Source organism: Antedon bifida, chromosome 4 (assembly GCF_963402885.1).
Source record: "Antedon bifida chromosome 4, ecAntBifi1.1, whole genome shotgun sequence".
NCBI lineage: Eukaryota > Metazoa > Echinodermata > Crinoidea > Comatulida > Antedonidae > Antedon > Antedon bifida.
The window spans coordinates 31,234,592-31,255,957 of record NC_136229.1 but is presented as its reverse complement, the minus strand read 5'-3'; the positions used below and the strand labels follow the sequence as shown (position 1 = coordinate 31,255,957).

The following is a 21,366-nucleotide window of genomic DNA, read 5'->3' as shown; positions in this document are numbered from 1 at the left end:
CTATATCTTCCATCCAATGATAGACCTCCAGGAATGGTTTACCCAACCTAATTAATGTCATTACCCAGCTGCCATTTGGGCACTGAATGCTCGTCAGTACACCATACTTTGTAATTGTTTTTGTTAGTTTTTTCTATGTATTTTTTATATGCAAATGACAATAAATGGAAGTAATTTTCCACTGAACGAATGCATACAGTAGGTTTTAATATCTAAATAGTGCACTGGGCAAAACTATAGGAAGTACTTAAATAGTACGTAAAGGATAAAATTTAACAGTACTGTACAATTGATTTCAAATCTTATTTTGTAAACCAAAATGTAAATCGAAAAATCTTTAATTATTTCCTGTCATTATATACTTTTGGTTGCAATTTTGTTTTATTTGATTTTGAAAATGTATATTTATGAGTGTTTTATTATCAAGTGTATTGCCACTGAACTACATATAGATGTGAGCATAATACATCATTATTATTATTACTAATTAATTAATTAATTTTAATTAATGAAATCACAGCAAATCTATATTTCACTTTATTATGCATTGATGTTAGTAAAGAAAAAGCTGAACGAAAATGAAAACAAAATTAAAACGTCAAGTTGAAAGGAAAAAAGAAAAAGATTGATGAAATAATTGTTTACTCAACCGAAGCAGAAAATAAACATACCAAACCAAAAGATTGGGTGTCTGATTCGCAGGTACCATTAGAACGATTAGCAACATCGTCGCCGGAACAAGGAGGGGGAGGCGAGGCGTACGATAAATCAGGCGTCGACTCGGAAGAGGTAATCACAACATCTGTTAAAGATGTCTCAATTTTGATTGGAGGAGAATCTTTAGGAGGTTCACTCATTTTTCGAGCACTGACGAGTGCTGGGACAGAATTTGGTGTTACAGGGTCGTCGATGCATGTCTCAACAACGATGTTGCTAGATTTTGTGCCGTTTGATGCGGTGCTGACTGCTGATTGGCATGTGACAGAAGTGGAAGATTCGGCCGACTAGAAAGGAGGCAAAAATATGAACAGAAAAAAGGAAGAACAAAAAGAGTTATAAAAATAAAGACAAAATTATATATGTAACTATACCAGTCAATAAATGGGAGATTCTTTCTCAAATAAAATGAAGGTTTTCTTGATTAGACGAATAGTAAAATATTATTTTGAGTTTTCTAATTGAATGTTCTGTTACAGATTTTATATTTCATGTACTGTATTATTGTATAGAAATAATACATAAACATAACTATTTCTATATTAAATATTTTATTGCATGCCTTGTAAAAACAACCAAGCCACAGGGTTTAATTACAGATTTCATTGTTTACATCCATTTGTGCAAAAAAAAGTAAAAAAGCTTTTTATTTATTCATGCGTTTAGGCTAACTTTTACAGTGCATCTAATCTAAATTTATTAACATTTCTACTTATTTCAGTGCCTTGTTAGTTAAACATAATGTCCACAGAAAAAAAGCGTTTTAGAAGTGGCAAAAAATAACACCAGGTAGCTTTGGATAGACGTGCTATTTCAATAGTGCAGTGCTTGGTAAAACTCAATCTCTATATACGTAAGATACACCCTTAAAAAGGGTGCTATAATAACTAGAGCTTGAATTAGGCGACATTCAAGAAACACGATTAAAGGAGAAATTTATATCAACGAAACATTCCATGTATACATCATACAGCACTCTGATTGGTCTGGTGAGGTGATGTGTCGAGGATTAATTGACAAAAAAAAGGTTACTGAAAAATTTGTTATTTCATCAAAATCGAACCATGGAAAGTTCATTTACTTACAACCATAGTTTTAAGTATTTGAGAAAATTATTAAAATATGTCATTCAAATTGTTTTGTAAAACTCAAAAGTTACTATTATTTTTCTGATCATGCATGTCTTTACTGTGTGCAGTGGTGTGTGATGCAATCACTTTGTGTTTAATATGTTTATACCACGGATTTGTCATGAATCTCCCTAAAATATATAGGAGATTATATATGATGTATTGCCTGGTGATTGGCTAGTGGTTAGGTTATCAACACCACAGCCAATCAAAGGGCCTAATCAAACTCAAACCACGTTTTTGGCTGTGTGATACGTCATAACCAGTCCCGCTCTTTACACACATATCACAGAGTCAGTTTAATGGTGCATAAGATCGAGATCGAGACCTTCAGGGTGGTTCATCGTAAAAAATTGGATTCGAAAGCAAATATTATTTAGTTATGAAAAACGTGGTATTTAACGGTTAAACATTTTCATAAAAAAGGTATTAAAGGGACACCTCTAATTAAAGAGACTTTGACAACAGCGCGTCGTTAATTAAGCGATTTCCTTCTACTTACATATGCTGGTTTTGGTGGCACAACAGGGTTCATTCCATTGGTGCGGGGAACCTGTGTCCGACTCACATTAACAGTTAACAATTCAGCACTGCCTGTACGCCTTGCACGGATATTTGTAGGCCCATCGCCATTCACCACTACATTGCCTGTACCGTTTACCTCAATTGGTGTTGGTTGGGATTGACTAGGAAACAAAATAAAATTCATGTTTAAAAATAAAATCTCATAATTCTTTAATATTGAATGTTTTATCTTAAGCTCTGTCTAGACAAAAAAAGTGTGATGTACCCAAATATGGTAGTGATATGACATCATCATGTCCATATATGGGCACATGTAGGTTGCAGGGAATACTCACACATTCTGCCAGCTCGTTGCATTTTTCATAACCTTCAAAGATTTGTCACTGGATTGTGGCGGAAGAGAAGCGGTACGTCTGTAAGTAATAAAAATATCAATTTACAATCCAATCTTTTGTAATACTTGTGTAGTAGGCCTATCAGTATGGAATGACAAACAATATGGATATTGTCATTTAAAAAGAAATATTAAAAATAATAAGAGCATATTAAAAAACAGGTAAAGGATTTGATTTCTTGGCAAAAAATAAATATGATAGGGATGTTTTTAATTAATAAGAAAGAGAGAAATTTGGAAATAGGGTGGGAGATGGCATGGTAAAATGTATTATAATAACCCAGAAAATATTGAACAGCAGAATTGCAATGAGCATAAAAATGACAGTAGTACACAAAATAGACTAATATATCACAAACAAACCTAAAGTACAAGAAAGCTACAAGAAATATGATGCAACAACAATTGAATTTTAAAATATTGCAAAATAAAAATATACCAAGCACCAAATTAAAAGCTTTGAAGAAAGATGAAAAGAAAGTTAACATTGGGCAGGAGAATAAATACCGGTCAGGAAAGTTAACACTGGGCAAGAGAATACACACCGGTCAGGAAAGTTAACACTGGGCAAGAGTTAAACACCTTGGTCAGGAAAGTTAACACTGGGCAGGAGAATTATCACTGGTCAGGAAAGTTAACACTGGGCAAGAAAGTTAAAAACTGGGCAAGAGTTAAACACTGCGGTCAGGAAAGTTAACATTGGGCAAGAGTTAACCACTGCTCAAGACAGTTAACACTGCTTAAGACAGTTATCACTTGGCAGAAATTTAACAATGGGCAGGAAAGGTAATTGGATGGGAGAGTTATCAACTCTTTCCAAGAGGAATTGCCAATTATTATTCCCAATGTTTGGTAAATTAATGGACCATTAGTTGATGCTAGGGATACAGTATATAGATACTGTGAATAAGAGTAAAAAAACAAATAAATATTTCCCAGAGCATGCAAATTTGACACAATAAAAACAAATGATGAATCCAGACAGTAAGAAACAAACAATTGGATACTCAGAAGATGAAAAGCAAATAATAAAAATATTTAAAAAAAATTAAAAATAAATACATGACAATGAAATATCATAAAGATGAAAAATGAAAAATTTATTTTTAAACTTTTGAATAATATTTTATTAATAATTATTTGAAATATTTGTCAATCGTTACTTTAAAATATCAAAAGCATTCATGCCATTATGGTTTTCTATAGTAAATTCTTAGTTATGCCAGAAATTTAAATATTTAAATAGATATATAGATGCATATTTATGAAAAAAGAACTATTGTAATGCACTATGTTAATATCATTATATTAAACAATTGCAGTATTTGTTAGGAAAAATATTGTTTTAGTCGGTAATAATGGTTTCACCTTGTTAAAGACCTGTCACATACACATTTATTTGCAACCAATTAAGAAATCTAATGGATGTTACCAATTAATTATAATAATTAGTATTTTCTATAATATATTAGGCTTCATTTACATATCCAATGAGTAGACAGTTGTTTATTCATTTTTAAAATTGGGTTAAATTACAGTTTGAGCACTAAACCAAAATCCAATTATAATTTTAGGGCCTAAATAGTAGCACTGTTTTTAGGAAAATCCTGTCGAGGCAGGACATAATTTGAACATAGTGTAGGGGTAGCAAGCATATCAATACACAGTGCCACATCAATGACCAATAGGGATGTTAACGTTTTGTAATATTATTAACTTGTTATAATTATTGCATCAAGGAATACCGTATGTAAATATCGGGATAAAAAGGAACATATTTAAAAGCAGATGATGTAAGTGTCCCAAAGGAAAACATGAAACACTGCAAACTCTACAGCTTATAGAAAAATAAAAATACTAAGAGGATTCTATGAAGTATGGAAAGCTAACAAATAATTTAGTATATTTTTTTTACGTACCATAAAGGAAAATCGAAAGACGAATCAGATGTGAAAATAAAAGGGGAAAAAATAGGTAACAAGTTAAAAAGAGATCAAAGTTATCTTCATCCACAACATGTCCTTATGGTTCACACTGTATAACAATAATCTGAAAATCTTGGGCTTGAATACTGTTGAAAATACAGTTGACACTACAGTATCAACAGTTGACACTACAGTATCAACAGTTGACACTACAGTATCAAACCGTTGACACTACAGTATCAAACAGTTGACACTACAGTATCAAACAGTTGACACTACAGTATCAACAGTTGACACTACAGTATCAAACAGTTGACACTACAGTATCAAACCGTTGACACTACAGTATCAAACAGTTGACACTACAGTATCAAACAGTTGACACTACAGTATCAAACAGTTGACACTACAGTATCAAACAGTTGACACTACAGTATCAAACAGTTGACACTACAGTATCAAACAGTTGACACTACAGTATCAAACAGTTGACACTACAGTATCAAACAGTTGACACTACAGTATCAAACAGTTGACACTACAGTATCAAACAGTTGACATACAGTATCAAACAGTTGACACTACTTGACACTACAGTATCAAACCGTTGACACTACAGTATCAAACCGTTGACACTACAGTATCAACAGTTGACACTACAGTATCAAACAGTTGACACTACAGTATCAAACCGTTGACACTACAGTATCAAACAGTTGACACTACAGTATCAAACCGTTGACACTACAGTATCAAACAGTTGACACTACAGTATCAAACAGTTGACACTACAGTATCAAACAGTTGACACTACAGTATCAAACCGTTGACACTACAGTATCAAACAGTTGACACTACAGTATCAAACCGTTGACACTACAGTATCAAACAGTTGACACTACAGTATCAAACCATTGACACTACAGTATCAAACCGTTGACACTACAGTATCAAATCGTTGACACTACAGTATCAAACCGTTGACACTACAGTATCAAACCGTTGACACTACAGTATCTGATCAAATGTTAATAAATAAAGATTCTGACAAAATCAATGAATAGAAATATTAATAGAAAAATACAATAAAATATAAATAACATCACAGGTTGTACAATTATTATTTACAATCAACACATATGTAACAATATACAGTACTTTAAATATGTATTGTTTTCTACAAAATTAGGAATATTGCAATGAGATTAAAAATTTAATATATAAAATCGATTAATTCAACAATGCTATATATTCACATATTTTGTAAACATTGTGTATACAAAATGTTTACAAAATATGAATTTTTAACAGAAAGAACTCAAAAACCACGAGATAAAATGAGGAAATCAGGAGAATGACAAAAAGCTGGCCCAACCAAGACTCCAGTTCATTTATTATGTTACTTTTCTGCTATAATAATAATTTAAACAAAACAATACATTTTCAAAGCTATAAATCTATAATGTAAAAATGTTACCAAAAATGTTAAACATGCCGAGTCATGAACCACTACAACTTGCCCTACTACCACGTACCTGAAGTTAACCCCTTCCTCCTGTACGTCTGTCGAGGGTGAGCTAGGGTTACTCAAAAGCTGAAACTGCCCTTGTTGTAGTTTATCATTATCCTTCATGGGCATTGTATTCTTTTGAGAGTCAACGTAAGACTCTTTTTGTAAATTGTTTGTAATTTGAACAGCTGTGAGGTTTGCACTTGGGTACGGCTTCGTTTGCCTGTTGTTGTTTGGAATTACGTTCGCTTTCGGTCTAATCATGCATGGCGCATCTTCTAGGCCTTTCAAACGGGCAGCGTTTAATTCTTCTATACCTATAAAAATAGTCAATTAAAGATACAATTTAAAACTTACATTATTTTGAAAGATACTACTGGCATATTACCATTTAAAATAAAGAAGTTTCACAATTAGTTAAATAATCACTGAACAAAAAAGGAAAAGGAATTTGAGCAAAGAAATAAGAAAATCACTTTCAAATCTCAACACTAAATTTCATTTCAGTTAATGCACAGAAATAGATTTTGCACATTTTTGCTTATTTTAAAGAAATATAGACACATAGGCAAGCAACACATTTATATTTTAAAATTTAGATTTCCAAATCCAGCAACTTTTACAACAATCCGCTTGGAAGTTAATACTATAATACCTCCTTGAAGTATTACTCCTACACCTGGTTCCCACTAGGATGCAGCACAACACTAGTAAGTTAACCAATGATAAGCGACGTGAATAATCCATCGCTTGTGATTGGTCAAATTACTTGCGCTGCGTCCTAGTGGGAACGAAGCATTAAGTACATGATAATCACTTTTCCTTTGGTCAGATGTTTTGTGCAATTCTGAAGTGATTATTATGATCCACAGTACTCGCAAGTGCTCTCAATACTACGTATTCAGTATTGTACAATTACGTCAGAGTTGGTAAAAACAAATACCAAACTCCCCGATGCAAACTAATTTGTAGTACCAGTTATTATAATAATCATCATTATCATTTCAAGTTATCCACACATTCACTCAATTACTTAATTGACTTAACCCCTTTCAGTACATTTGGCCTATGCTTCATGATGTATGTAGATATGTATGTAATCTAACTCCAAAACATACAGTACTATTGTACAGACTGACTTTGTTTAAAATTCTGTACAATGTTTTGGAAATGAGTGAAAGTTCACAGCAAAAGGAATGATTACTGAATGGACAAAACACATGATAGGTTCTCCTACTCTACAGCGGTCAAAGGTCAAAACACATACACAGTGTGATCAAATAAGTGGTAAAATTGAATATAAACTCTTAAAGAAATCTGTGTACAAATAGCAAACATGATCTACTTAGATCATCAGTATTCAATTGACAGTTTCATTAAAAAATGTCGTCTGTTGGAATTGAACATGGAACATACAGTAATTTTTTAAAATTAAAGCTCGATTCCGAATAGGACACAACGCAAGGGGGTAGGGACAAAGCAAGCAAATTGACCAATGACCAGCATCAGTTTAGATTATCAATGGCGTGTGATTGGTCAAATTACTTGCATTGCGATACGTCCTTGCATTACATCCTAGAGGTTAGCAAGCTTTACTCATGTTCAATACCGCATTATATAATCTCAAGTTCTGCTAAAACAGTTCAATAACAATTTTCAAATTTGTTTGTGTACAATATATATGCCTTGACCTTTAAAATGAGTTCGTCTCTTAAGTAATGGACTGTCAAACATAGAGGAGACTAATTACCTAATTTTTAAAATGCATTTTTTTACTATTTTGCAAGCTAATATAGCATTTAATGAAGCTAATTATTTTTTGCTAAATATGTTTACAATTTCATTATTAATCACGCATTTTTGCAAATCTTTGTATGTTAGGCTTTTCATGAATGCACCTGTAGTTTCACCTTGTAAGAGAAAAAAAGAGTAAAAATCTGTGTGGGACTGAGTTAAGAATACCAGGTGGGATTGATTGATTTGTGTAATTGAATAGACATACAGTAAAGTTGTAACATAACACATGCCTGTGACATGTTTTTGAAAGTAATTTTACATGTCAAATGACATGTTTACGATTAATTGTGTTTATGTCTCTGAAATGGTTACAAGTAATTGTGCTATGTTTGAGTATTTGTTAATATGCTTGATGTGTTTAGGAGGAATATGTGACCTACAATATGTAAAGGATTCAAGATTCAAGATATTGTATTGGTCCACTTTAAAATGGAAATTTGTTTTGATTGGCATAATTAAGAAATAATTAGGCATTTGATAGTGTTATGCCTGAAACATGTTATGAGTACCACTAATTATTTGTTTGGATTTTTATAAACGTATAATAACTATATGTTTTAAAAGAATGTTTATAAGTATATGACAAATGTGTGCTAGGAATAGGTAGGTACAGTAGGTAGGTAGGACCAGCCTTCACCAATAAAGCTTATTTCCAAACCTTTTACCCTAAAAAAAGACTAAAAACCTCTGGTACCCTTGAATGCAACTATGGGATAATAATCACTACCACTATAATACAATAAAAAATAAGATAATCATGCATGCTGGCATAAAAAGAGTATAAAATACAAATCATTTCTATGGCAACAAATATTAAATGTAAACATGCAAATGAGGGTTCAAAGTTCATAGTATTTTAACTATGCAGAATCTTGGGTTTGTGAATTGTTTGCATAACAGCCACTGGAAATAATATTATGAATGACAAGAGTTAATAATCAACCAGAATAAGAAACAGAAATTCAATATATTATATACAGCATATCGTCTGTTAATAAGATATTTAAATTGCTCTGCATGAAATGTTAAGTTAGTGTCACTGCAATGTTATTTTGTTTGCATTTGTATATTATTGCTATTAAAATTAGTCAAATTTAATTTGTTTAAATCGATATCGCCATATTGACATAACTTACATTAAAATACATAGACAAATATTGTATTTAAATAACTCTGAATAAAAGAAATTGTAATATTAAATTTTGGTTAATATAATTTAGAATTGTTTAAAATAGGGTTTTTTTGGTAAAATTTATAGTGAAATATTAGGTTATTTTTAACTTTATAGTTAAAAATATAATTCAAATCAATTGCATTTATACTATAAGCATAGCTAAATCTCATAGTTGAACATTGATATATAAAGAACATTATTCTTGATTCACATTGCTTGTTTCAGCACTGTCAATGGTAGTTTGGAGTTTATTTACATTAAACAAATATTTTAAACAAAAAATTATTTTTGTATGCTTGTGGTTTCAAACATTTTCAAGCAAAAAATATTATTAATATTCAGTAAAAATTATTTTTAGTTAAATCTGTCTACTTTATTATAGTATTATTAATTTAATTTTATAATAAATGTATATTGATAAGATTAATATATTATGCCTGTTTATTATATGAAATATTTGCAGTGTTGATGTTTACTAATGATAGGAAGTAGTAACTGATTGAATAGCATGCAGAGTGTATATAATATGCTGGTTAAAATGAATTAAAAGCACTGATTAGAAATAATCCACATTCCAAGTTGCTGCATAGCTTATATTCAAGATGGAAAGATAATAGTCAAATAGAATAATATACACTCAGAACCATTCGCTATTTGTGGTCATTTCATTGCAAACACTAGTGGAAAACATTACTTCTGTGACATGATTTTATGCCATTTAATAAAATAAATATGTAGATCAGATAAATTTAATCTGGTTATAAGAATGAGTGTAATGTATAAATACTTAAGGTAAGCCTAGGACTTATTTATATTGTTTTATTTATTGCTAAAGGTTCCCACCAGGACGCAACACGACAACGTAGGCACAACAAAATTGAATTGTCCAATCACGGTTCGGATGATCCATCACATTGTGAATGGTGAAATTGTTTGAGGTACGCTTACATCCTTGTGTATTTTTTGCATAATAAGATTACATATTATTATGTAAAATTATGTACATAAAAAGATTAATGTCATAATTATGAATGAAATATGGCTACCAGATTCCAGATGACAAGGTTTAAATATATTTCCTATTATAAATGTGTGTGTATTCTCTGTATTGTTTTTTTTCCACCATACTGTTGGTTTTACATATGTAAATCTACATGTATTACTTTAAATAGAGCCTGGAACGAAAGTCATCAATGTTTCTTTCCAATTGGTTTTAATTTTTTATATTGTTTTTGGTTCTGAATGACATTTAAAAAATAAATAAATAAATTAAAATGTATAATAGCAAATTCAAAAATGCAGAAGCCAATTGATATTTGATCTAAGATGTACTGTAGTTAGTGAACTACAATGAAACGACCACAAGATTCGTGAAGCAGAACAGGTTTGAGTGTAGCGACAGAGAGAGCGACAGTGAGAATGAGAGAATAGGTGCAAGCATGGCCCAACGTACTTAAGAGGCCAACACCCTCAGGTGTTCTTTGTCCATTCATAATGTTGCTATCCACTTTTTTACTTTCCACCTTGACGGAATCCCCTACTACTATTGGTTTCGAAGTACGTATTATTATAGATTCTGGGGCGATGGGAGTTTTGGTACCAGTGTCCACGTCAATTTCAAAGAGGCGTGGGCTGTTGGAAGATGAATCGGGAGGCGGTGGTGGCGTACCGTCTACAACATGAGGTGATGTTGAGATTGGCGATACCGAGGGCGACCCACTAGCTGGTACACTGACAGACGCAGTAGGTGATTTCTTTGCTGGTGTCATGAACGTTGTCGTCATGCCTGTACTTGCTGCAATCCCACCTGCAGCCCGAGGCCTGTAAAAAACAAACAGACATTTGTTTAATTCTGTAGCACATCTTACTTACATCTTACGTCACTTACATAAACAAGACCTATAAAGATGGTGAAGAGTTAATTATTTTGTGTAACGATTGGTTTCCACTTGCACGCAACACAACACATAAGCAACACAACACGTAAGCAACACAACACGTAAGCAACACAACACGTAAGCAACACAACACGTAAGCAACACAACACGTAAGCAAGTTCACTAATAACAAGTGACGGTCCATCGTGTCATAATTGGTCAAATTACATGCTGTGTGTTACTTTCTAAGTTGACTTAAAGTGAGCAACAAGCTTTAGGCTCCCAAAAAAAATATTTTTTTTACCTCCGTGTGAAAAGGGATTTTTAGTAAATTTAGGATTTTACCCCCCACCCCCAACCCTGCAATTTAAAGGGTGAAATAACTGGTATACCTAAACAATTTAAGGTGTGTAAACTTACAATGTACTACTTTTCGTTACTACAGTGGCTGAAGTAGGAGAGGTTGAAGCAGCAACACCCGCAGCTCTGTCTTTGTGACGTTTCTGGGCGATAGCTATGGCATTAGCAGCTACACTGGATGCAGCTGCAGCTGTAAATATAACAAAATTTGTATTATCAATAGGAAAACAAAATATGCAATGGAAAGAAAATCCGCTGTTTTCCACAACCTGATATAGTGGATGAATCAAAGAGGTTTATAAAACTACATGACACAAACCTCGTTTCTGAGCATAAGATGGTCGCCTTGAAAACCTCTGACTAGGTCTTCGTTCAAATGTGGATGAACGTCTTAACTTGTTAGCTTTAGCTGACTGGAATTCTGTCCTACCACTGAAGAGAAAACCAAAATGTATTACAAATCGATGAACAGAATATCTGTATATTTAGGAAATTAGTTAAACCACCTTTGTAACCACCACACCACTTGTGGCTACAGCACTGAGTAAGGAACTGCTTGGTAATGCTATGCAAACTATTTTTACCTGTAGTTAAATCTCGATCCCATCCTAATAAAGCCTGACTTTTCTGTTCTGTGTCTAGCGACTCCTTTCAACCGGAAGAAAGAATGATGCGATACGGCGCACTTCCATAAATGCTTGCACGACTTGGCACTCTGTAGCTTGAACACAAACGTGTGCGATTGCTCATTTCCCTGAAGAAAGAAAATTACATTTTATTCTGCAATTTTGAAACAACTCCACACAAGCCTGTCATTCTTAAACACTTTTAAAAGCCTTCAAGTCTCTTTGTATTTATAGATGTATTACAAAAACGCTTGCTGTAGGCCTAGCAACATCTCATTCAATTTGTTTTACTATAACTAGGTATAAACAAACAAGCATTTTTTCTTGTACCTTTTCATCATCTTCCATCACAACCAGGTAGAGTTTCTTTCCTTTGAAATCCAGCCGCTCCACCCGGGGCCAGAAAAATAAACCAATCTTGTTCTTGCCTTCAAACACCAGAATACCAGTTGGAGTGAGTCCAAGACCATATTCATTACTGTCTTTACCCTTTGTGTAATAAACAAAAACAAAACATAATTGGGTTGCAATTGGATACCAGATATAAACAGTATATGCGACTGTCTATATTGTTGCTCCTATCCAATATGATGAGTTCAAATTCATTCTGTTTTTATTAGGCTTACTGTAGTTTAACAAAAAGGAATGCAAATTGAAATTGATGTGGTTATTAAACAAATGCATACAGTAACACCACCTATTATATAATAGAAATAATGAACAAAATCTCTTGCGATTTTCCATTTTTTAAATGATGAAGTTTAAAACCGATTCACAAAAAGCACAAATATGTCCAAATTAAAAATGAATACATTATGAAAACCATATTTTCTGGACATTTTGGGATGGTTGTTTGTCTGGTGTTGGGTAAATTGACTGTTTTAAATCAAAACTTGGACTTGAGACCAGCAGTTACGTAGGCAATTAACTTACCATAACATTATGCATATCAACACCATACATCTCCAACCACTTGGCTTTGTTTAAGTAATTACGCTCTGCATCAGCTGGTGTCTGACCACTAAAAGATAAAAAGAAAACAAGTCCATCAGCAAAATAATGAGAGAATGGCGGCATAAGTGAGCAAATAATCAAACAGAATATCGGAATCAACAAATAATTAAATAAACAATGATCACATAAATTAAAGCACAAAATTCAGTGATTTAATTGAAAACGTGACAAAACAAACAACATTTATCATCACTGCAGTGATATTTGCATATCTACATAATACACAGCACATCTGCTAACATAGACAATACAACTTACTCATATCAATGTATGGCATGTTTACATTCATCAAAGATAATGCCCCATAAACAGAATAAACATGTACCTGTATTAAGGTTGTCGAAAACACAGAAGGTGGGCTTTTGATGATGTGTGTTTTAATGCTTGTATGGTTGCGGAAATCGAATAACGAATTTTACATATTTTTTATTGCTGTATAACCAGACTGAAATTTTGGATTTCAAAAAATGATGATTGATCTAGTTATCATATTAAGCTGGAATGAACTTCTAAATGAATTAAAAATTAACTTTCAAATATGTCTAATAAATTCATTCTAAAATACAATTAATACGCAACATTTAACTAAGTTTTCTTTTCTAAAATTGATTTCTATTTTTTATTGTATATTTTCTCTATTTATAATTTTGATTACTCTTGTCTTTACTTTATTATGTTTGTTATGATATTTCCAATTACTGTACCACTCTGTAAATCAGTGCACTAGTACTGAAAGTGCCTGAAGAATAAAGAAAGAATAAATAATTTATAATAATAATATATTGTCGGTTTATCCAGGTAAGCAGGCACGAAATAGACAACATCATCAATATCTTTGAAATCCAGTTCAATTTACATCTTTAAAATCTATTGAGTTTATTCTTCAAAACTGTAATGGTCAAGGTCCTAAATAAAACTGACCCAAAGGAATTAACCCAATTCATAATCTAGATCGTTATTAATATAAAATCTTGTTATGAAAAATTAATCATATCAAACTATTGTTGTTTACTTTAAATGTTAAGATGTGAATGATGATGGATTAGCAAGAGGGCAGATTTATTTGATGATATTTAAATTAACAGAGCAAATTAATTTAAATATCTAGGTCAGTGATTAAGTTAATTGTGCAGACAAATTGATTTCAAAGGAAAACATGTTGATAGATCTATAGTTAATACTACTTATCTCTGTGTGCTCTATAGGCAAGATCTTTTTGACTTTAAATTGTCCTTATTATACTTGCCATATAAAAAATAAAATGAATACAGTACATAAGATTGCACAGGAAATTTTCATTAATTATTTTATCATACAGTATTGTGAATTTAAGGGAAAAAATGAAACATTAAAAAACAAAATCACTTGAAAGTAAACAACCTTTTTACAGTATTTAAAATTGAACACCATGAACGAAATTTCATAATTTAATCAACCTCACCAACTACTGTACCATTAGCTTCCCATGTTTTAAGTACACAGTTGAATGTTTACCGACATAAAAACAAACACATTCATTTAACTTTGAATGGTTTTTACCATCAATGTGCCAGTGATAGTGTACATTTGTTCTCACTATTATTATTAATTCAGTTAGCAACATTAATGGTACACGCCATTGAATACAAAAACTACATGCTTAAGTACTGTAATATTGTTTGACACATCTGTTGTTAAATGGGTCTGGTGATATATGTTATTGTTCACTACAGTAGCTCACAGAGCACTGAAGAGTGATAGGCCAGCAATGTTTTTACTAGATGTTATACTCTGGGCCAATACACTGCTGAACATCATTTGTCAAGGTATGTCATCTTATTGTCATTATCCCAACATGGCAGGGATTATCACATTTCCAAAGACACATTATATGTCCATTTATGTTCTACTGTCACATGATGTCATTAGGCCCAATATGATGGGCTCTACAGGGCTCCAGAAAAGTCAATGTCATTTAGGGACCACCTCAAATGTAATATCATTTCTTGGAAGATGTTGAAATCTTATCCATCTATGTTAGCCTTGAATTTGTGGTTGGATAAAAAGATGCCAGCAAAGATGTAATGCTAGACATTAACAAATGGTTATTTTATTTTTACTCAATCGAAATCAGAAAAACAGAAAGAACTGAGGCTCACTCATAAGGCTATAACAAAATAATATGTTGGTACTCTACTATGGTTTAATGTAGAAGTTCATCCTCCAAACTTGACTACAGTATATAAATTATAATTATATTAACAGCAGCGTTAAATCAACTAATCAAAATTAAATATGCACTGAGAAACAAACAAAACTCTTCAGGTCTCCAGGACATTTTAAATATTTTCTTATTTAAAAATACAACACTTTAGGTTTCACAACATTAGACGCTTTTTTTTTAAATACAGGATATTATTATTATAATTAATTAATTAATATTTTCTTATCATTAAAATATAAAAATAAATAATAACTTTATAAAACGATATTATTAACTATTATTTTATATAATTTATTTATAGAATGCAAATTGTTTTTGTAATTTCTTCTTCTTTGCATGAACAGTTTTCAGAATACCTAACAGGTGTAGCACAGGTTTTCCCACAAAAAAGATATAAATCAGAATTCTCTTGATGGTCATAAAATGCCTCATTCAATCTTACATCAGCTAGCCTACATGTCCAGAATGCAGATATTTTTATTAATATGACTGGCTATACTAGAGACTAATGTACTACTGTACCTGCACAAATATGAGGTGACATTTATAATGTGAAATAGGATGAAAACATAATATTTTAGCAATAGCATCAAATATCAAGAGGTATACCTGCTGTGCTAGGGGTTTGTCTTAAACCATGGATGGAGGTATAACATAAGCTAACCAGATCTTGTCTTTGTATAGAAGATCAAGTAAAAATTATTCTACTGCAGTAACAAACATTTAGCAATTAACATATGGTATTTTTGTTTCAAAGAGTTCATGAGCAGTCATTGTAATTAGTGTGTATGATTGCCCAATACAAGCTTACTCAATAATTGCATAAAAAGGTTGTAGTGATGAAATGAAGAATAATTTGACATGGTCCCTTTGTCTGAAAAAATGCAGTGTTCTCATGATGCAAATACAGTATTGAAATTTGGAATGGTTGGCTACAGTAGACAACAAAAATGCAAGGCAAGTCATGGGTTGCAAAGGGAAATCCCCACCATTCCAAATTAATAATAAGGCCAGAAATCAGTGAAAACAAAACATGTCAACTAATTCCTAACTCATTTGTCATGGTCTGACTTAATTTCTTTAACAAAAAATTGATTATGTTGCAGAACAGAAAGTTTTATCATAATGGATACCAGTTTAGTAATTTATAAAACAGGGAAGGATAAAAAGGAAGAAAACATCAAGTTAATAAACAAAGACTTGATTTACAACATCAACACAATACCACTTGCTATACAGATGTACTGACACATTTCTTTGTAATCCGAGGCCTTGTCTTAATTGGAACAATAAATCAAAAAACAATACTGTATGTTCTTATCTTAATAAAATAAAATCTTTGGGTATGTTGAAGAAGATAAATTAAAAGATGTTCAGACATTTTGTTTTATATAGTCCAATGTAAAAATGATGATAAACCCTACAACTTTGTTATTGCTGCAAAAGATCAGAAAAAAAATGAACGCACAAGATGTAAGACAACACATTCATATGTACCAGAAGGTAAACATTGAGGTCTCCTCTACCTACAACTTACATGTCAATTTTTATGAGATCTAAAATTAGCTATCATGGTACAGTCATCAGTTGGAGCCGAACTTCAATTCAAACTCAAATTTAAATTGAATATTTGACAACAGAAAAAGGCCGTAAATGAAAATAATGAAAAAAATCCACTTTGGAGAACAAAAGAAGTTAATTTACAACTGGGTAGTATCAAGATGCTTTTAATTATAGTACAGTTCTAGTAGTGAATTTCTACCAAAGATAACATATTTTCCTGGATGTTTTTAATTACAGATAAGCACTTGAATCAGTGAAATTTTAGTCAACTACATTGTGTTGCTTCCTGTATGAGCATGTTTATAAGGACAATCACTTATGTTGCTGCTGATCCTTGAAATCCAATTAATACTGTACTTTTCAGATGTAAACTTTGTACACCCATTCACACTGATCAACAACTTAAATGAGAACTTGGGTTTTTGTAGATAAAGTGGTTCTTGTTTTGCTGTTTGCATTTCTTCTAAGCCATTTAACAAAATAAATAAATTACAGTTAAACAAACATTACTCTGGAAAATAAAGAGGAGAACTAAGTAATTGAGAACATTTTCGACATATTTGATCATTTTCAAGAATCTGAAATTTGAAAATGATAAAATAGAAAGTCTGATCTTCTTTTATTTTATCCGAAACAATTCAGTGAATCTGCTGGTATTTTATGAACTACTGTACTATACTGCAAGCAACTGGAACTCATCTAGGCTAATTCTGGTTTTTCCAACGATTCCACATCTTGTAGAGATGTTCCCATTAAATAATCATGTCAAGTACAAAATTAATGATGAATAACAATAGGTGATCATTTTATTCTAAATGATCACCTAATTAATATTAACGAACTAAATTCTACCTGTACTGTACTTACTTAAGAGTTTTGAATTTTTCTAAAATATCTTCTTCCATGGTCTCAGTCTGGTCGGATGAGAATCGGAACTCTGATATCAGTTCAGCATTATGTATATCTTCATCATAGTCACCTAGTTCAGCTGTATAGTGAAAAGAAATGAAAAGTAAAGTATAGCAAATTATATGCCCTAGAAATCAGCATATTACAAAAATTGAATTTTTAAATGTTCTGCAATGGAATTAAACAATTAAAGCAAAAGAAGCATTTTTTCAGGTTTTTGAATACGATTATATTATTCCTTTCAGGATGAGGATGATAACAATTCCTTTCAGGATGAGGATGATAACAATTTTAGTTGCTTACAGTAGGTAGTCTATTTAAAGATGGTACATTACTATCCTAATAATTTATTAGAATTCACCATCTGTACTTTACTAACTCTTTTATCAAAATAAATCAAAAGATAAAATAGTTCATGGTAGTGTAAACAGAATGAGCCATACAAAGGGATCTACTTGTAATGTTTACTAAATTACTCATTTATTATCAGGGGTTGACCACAAACAAGAAACAGGCTTACCATAAGGTACATCTATTATGAATTTCTTAAAAAGGTCAGAATTGGAACCCCTACAACTATTTACAGTATGAACTACTCATTCACTATCAAGGGTTGACCACAAGGTACTGGATGAATACAATTAAGTCAACCATGACACACTTAATATGGAATGCTGAAAGAACACTGGCTGGATATTTAAGGATTCACCAGTGATAGATATAGAGGCCCCTTGATTGTCAGTTCCAGATGTTTTTGGTCACTCTAACAAAGTTAAAGAAGACTACGGGAAAGATACAGTTAGGCTTATAAATAAGTGAACCACTATAATCTTAACTAAATTCAGTTGATCACACCTCAAGTGCACAGAAAGCACTGGTGATAAATGGCAATGCCAATTCTTATCTTAACTTCAGTCAACCAATCAAGAATGGATGGAAAGAATTAAATATGCTAAATAATCTTTAAAATTAAAGGCAACTAACTAATATACAATATTGTTCCTGTTGAAACAAATGTTCACATTTTCTGTGGAGAGAAAATTTTGGAAAGAGAAAATGAGTATCTCCTTAAATAATCATCTTTTCTTATAATATTTTGAGGAAAACCCTGTTTCACTCTCATATTATATTTTACTATTAATTTCATGTTTGACCCTGATGTAATCATTACTCAGCTAACCATTGCTTTTATATCTTCAGGCTACTCTTATTTGAAAGACCTCAGGCCAAGTATCCGAGTACAAGGTTAGGGTTCTCTTTGAATTCACCATTCCTCTATCTTTTTATTTCTCCCGTACTCCTAGCTATATAATTAACATCATGTGGGACAGAACATGCTTGAAGGCAAGAGCAGAAATGTGAAGGCATCAACTAATGCTGTTGGAATTCACAAGCTATTTATGGTTACGATAACAGTACGCCCTGTTGTGGCGTCAGTAATTCGTTTATTCACCTTTCAAAATTGGCAACATTTTGTGGATGTTGATTTTAAGTGATCAGTAATCCAAGATGGATCTTCCGCCCGTCAGCATTTATTGTGGTTTGGATCTGATAATCCTACAGTATGTCTTATCATAACAACAACATGCTGCTGAGGGATACAATTGCTGTTCATTCATTGCTTAAATCTTCATTTTCACTTCTCAAATTTTTGGGCGTTACTGATATTTTCAAAATGGAATGTTATAATATAAATCTTATTGATACTTATAGTAAAATATTGTTATAAAAGGCTTTGTTTAATATTTAAAAAAACAGCCATTATATAGTATGAAAGGTTCAATAAACAACATTACAATAAACTGTCGAATGAATGAATTAAGAATATTGGTTGCAGCTTATCATCTAATAATAATTCAATCAATTAATTGATCGATTAATAAACTAATAATCAATCAATAATTAAAATTTGAGGAGAAAGGAGTATTGTCGGTTTATCCAGGTAAGCTAGGCACGAAATAGACCACCAAATAAATCAATAGTTACAGTACTTACATTGCACAGCAAATGCACCAAGTTCGACTGCAGTCTCATATGGGGGTATCAATCTACCTTGCAAGATGTCTTGTTTCAGTTGTAAGAAAAAGAAATATCTAAGGAGACAAAATAGAAAAGAGATAAATTCCCTTTCTTCATCTAAAAGAATACTTTGGTTGGTCAGTCATTTAGCCTATAGTAGTTCAGAAGAAGAATGTTTATGAAACTCAAATACATTTAGCCCATAAGTGGCCTCAGTAGTAGTTCATCACCACTAGCAACAAAAATATATAGGTAGAGTTCTACATATAATATCTGTTCTGTTTATAATACAATAACAAATACAGAAGGTGGTTTGGGTCAGGTCACCCCTTTCCATTCTATTCCTATCAATATGGTAAGGTAAAATGAAGATTTGTTGCATGTTTACAGGCTTCAGTCAACAAACAAAGCCCTTAACTATGTCACGATCCCAAACTGCTCCATATTTATTTGTTAAATAACTTCTCTCACAGATCACTATCTGCTAGATATTTCCCTATGATAGTAGCAACCTTTTTGAAGCCAGCCAACAGAGGTACTGTAACAGTGAATTCAAGATGCCAGATTGTTGTTACCTCTTTCTCTGGCAATTGCACTATGTAGCTATTGAGTCTAATAGTCATTCTGTGCATGTTTGTGTAATCTGAGCAAGCACAGAATGCCATTTTGACTAAAAAAAAGTTGCATTTTGCTTGCATGATGAAACGACAACAAAATGTCACTTTTTGTTTACTGGTTTGTGGTGTGAATCTTATAGTTGATTTACATGTACAAATTCTGCCATCAAAACAATTTTATAAAGACAAACCTTGTTAATTCTTCATGTAAATTGCTTGGTTCTGATGAATAAAATTTGACGCGGAATCGTAGTGTGTATGGAGGACCAACTGAAAAAAAATGAAATAATAATAATAACTGAATTGAACAACAACTAAATCTTAAAGCAATTACTGCATGTATACATTTTGAATGCTAAAAAAAGTATTCATCCATACTTGAGCAAACCAGAGAGAAATAGGCAGAATTGACCTTTTTTGTATTCTAAAAATTGAAATTACACAAACCAACAGTGGTGTTGGTAGTCTATGAGTGCCGCTTACCTGGATAAACCAACATAAGCCTCTCTCTCCGACGAGAGGTAAACATTACGAAAAGAAGAACATTAATAACATTAATTTTCCCACACCCCCGTCGGATAATGGACCAGTCCGCCACCAGTACGCCCTCAAGTGAGACACGCCCACTTATCATCGTCATCATTTCTCAAGACCACTTGCCTGAGGGGACGGTAGGGAGGGCGTTTATCCAGGTAAGCGGCACTCATAGACTACCAACACCACTGTTGGTTTGTGTAGTCTATATCGTGCCTAGCTTACCTGGATAAACCAACATAAGCCAGTGTAGCACCGGACTAGAGTCTAGTCGGAGGCGGGAGGCAAGGTAAACATTCTTATACGTACCTAGTGTCTGGGCTTCAAGATTGAAGCCGCCACCGAAGACTGGTGAGTGGAGGTATCCGACAGGTAGTGGGATGTGAAGGTGGACTGCGATCGCCACCATGCCGCTTGCAGGATGTCAGGGAGAGGCACCCCAGCAAACAGCGCCCATGAAGCGGCTATGCCA

At 32.5% G+C, this 21,366-nt stretch overlaps 1 protein-coding gene across 2 annotated transcripts in view; it reads right to left on the bottom strand.

Moving 5' to 3' along the window:
- Positions 1–21,366, bottom strand: part of LOC144839797 (uncharacterized) — a 49,335-nt gene that overhangs the window by 6,215 nt on the left and 21,754 nt on the right. Inside the window, exons 5-17 of one of the 2 annotated variants that reach the window (XM_078695295.1) lie at positions 20,552–20,630; positions 19,720–19,817; positions 17,683–17,803; positions 12,969–13,056; positions 12,366–12,524; positions 11,994–12,163; positions 11,729–11,841; positions 11,470–11,599; positions 10,626–10,993; positions 6,227–6,518; positions 2,708–2,785; positions 2,350–2,533; positions 672–1,004 (exon numbers count right to left, since the gene is read on the bottom strand). In XM_078695295.1, coding sequence (XP_078551421.1) covers positions 672–1,004; positions 2,350–2,533; positions 2,708–2,785; positions 6,227–6,518; positions 10,626–10,993; positions 11,470–11,599; positions 11,729–11,841; positions 11,994–12,163; positions 12,366–12,524; positions 12,969–13,056; positions 17,683–17,803; positions 19,720–19,817; positions 20,552–20,630 — 2,213 coding nt within the window. The remainder of the gene's footprint in view (positions 1–671; positions 1,005–2,349; positions 2,534–2,707; positions 2,786–6,226; positions 6,519–10,625; positions 10,994–11,469; positions 11,600–11,728; positions 11,842–11,993; positions 12,164–12,365; positions 12,525–12,968; positions 13,057–17,682; positions 17,804–19,719; positions 19,818–20,551; positions 20,631–21,366) is intronic. The other variant, XM_078695296.1, reaches the window with a different exon arrangement.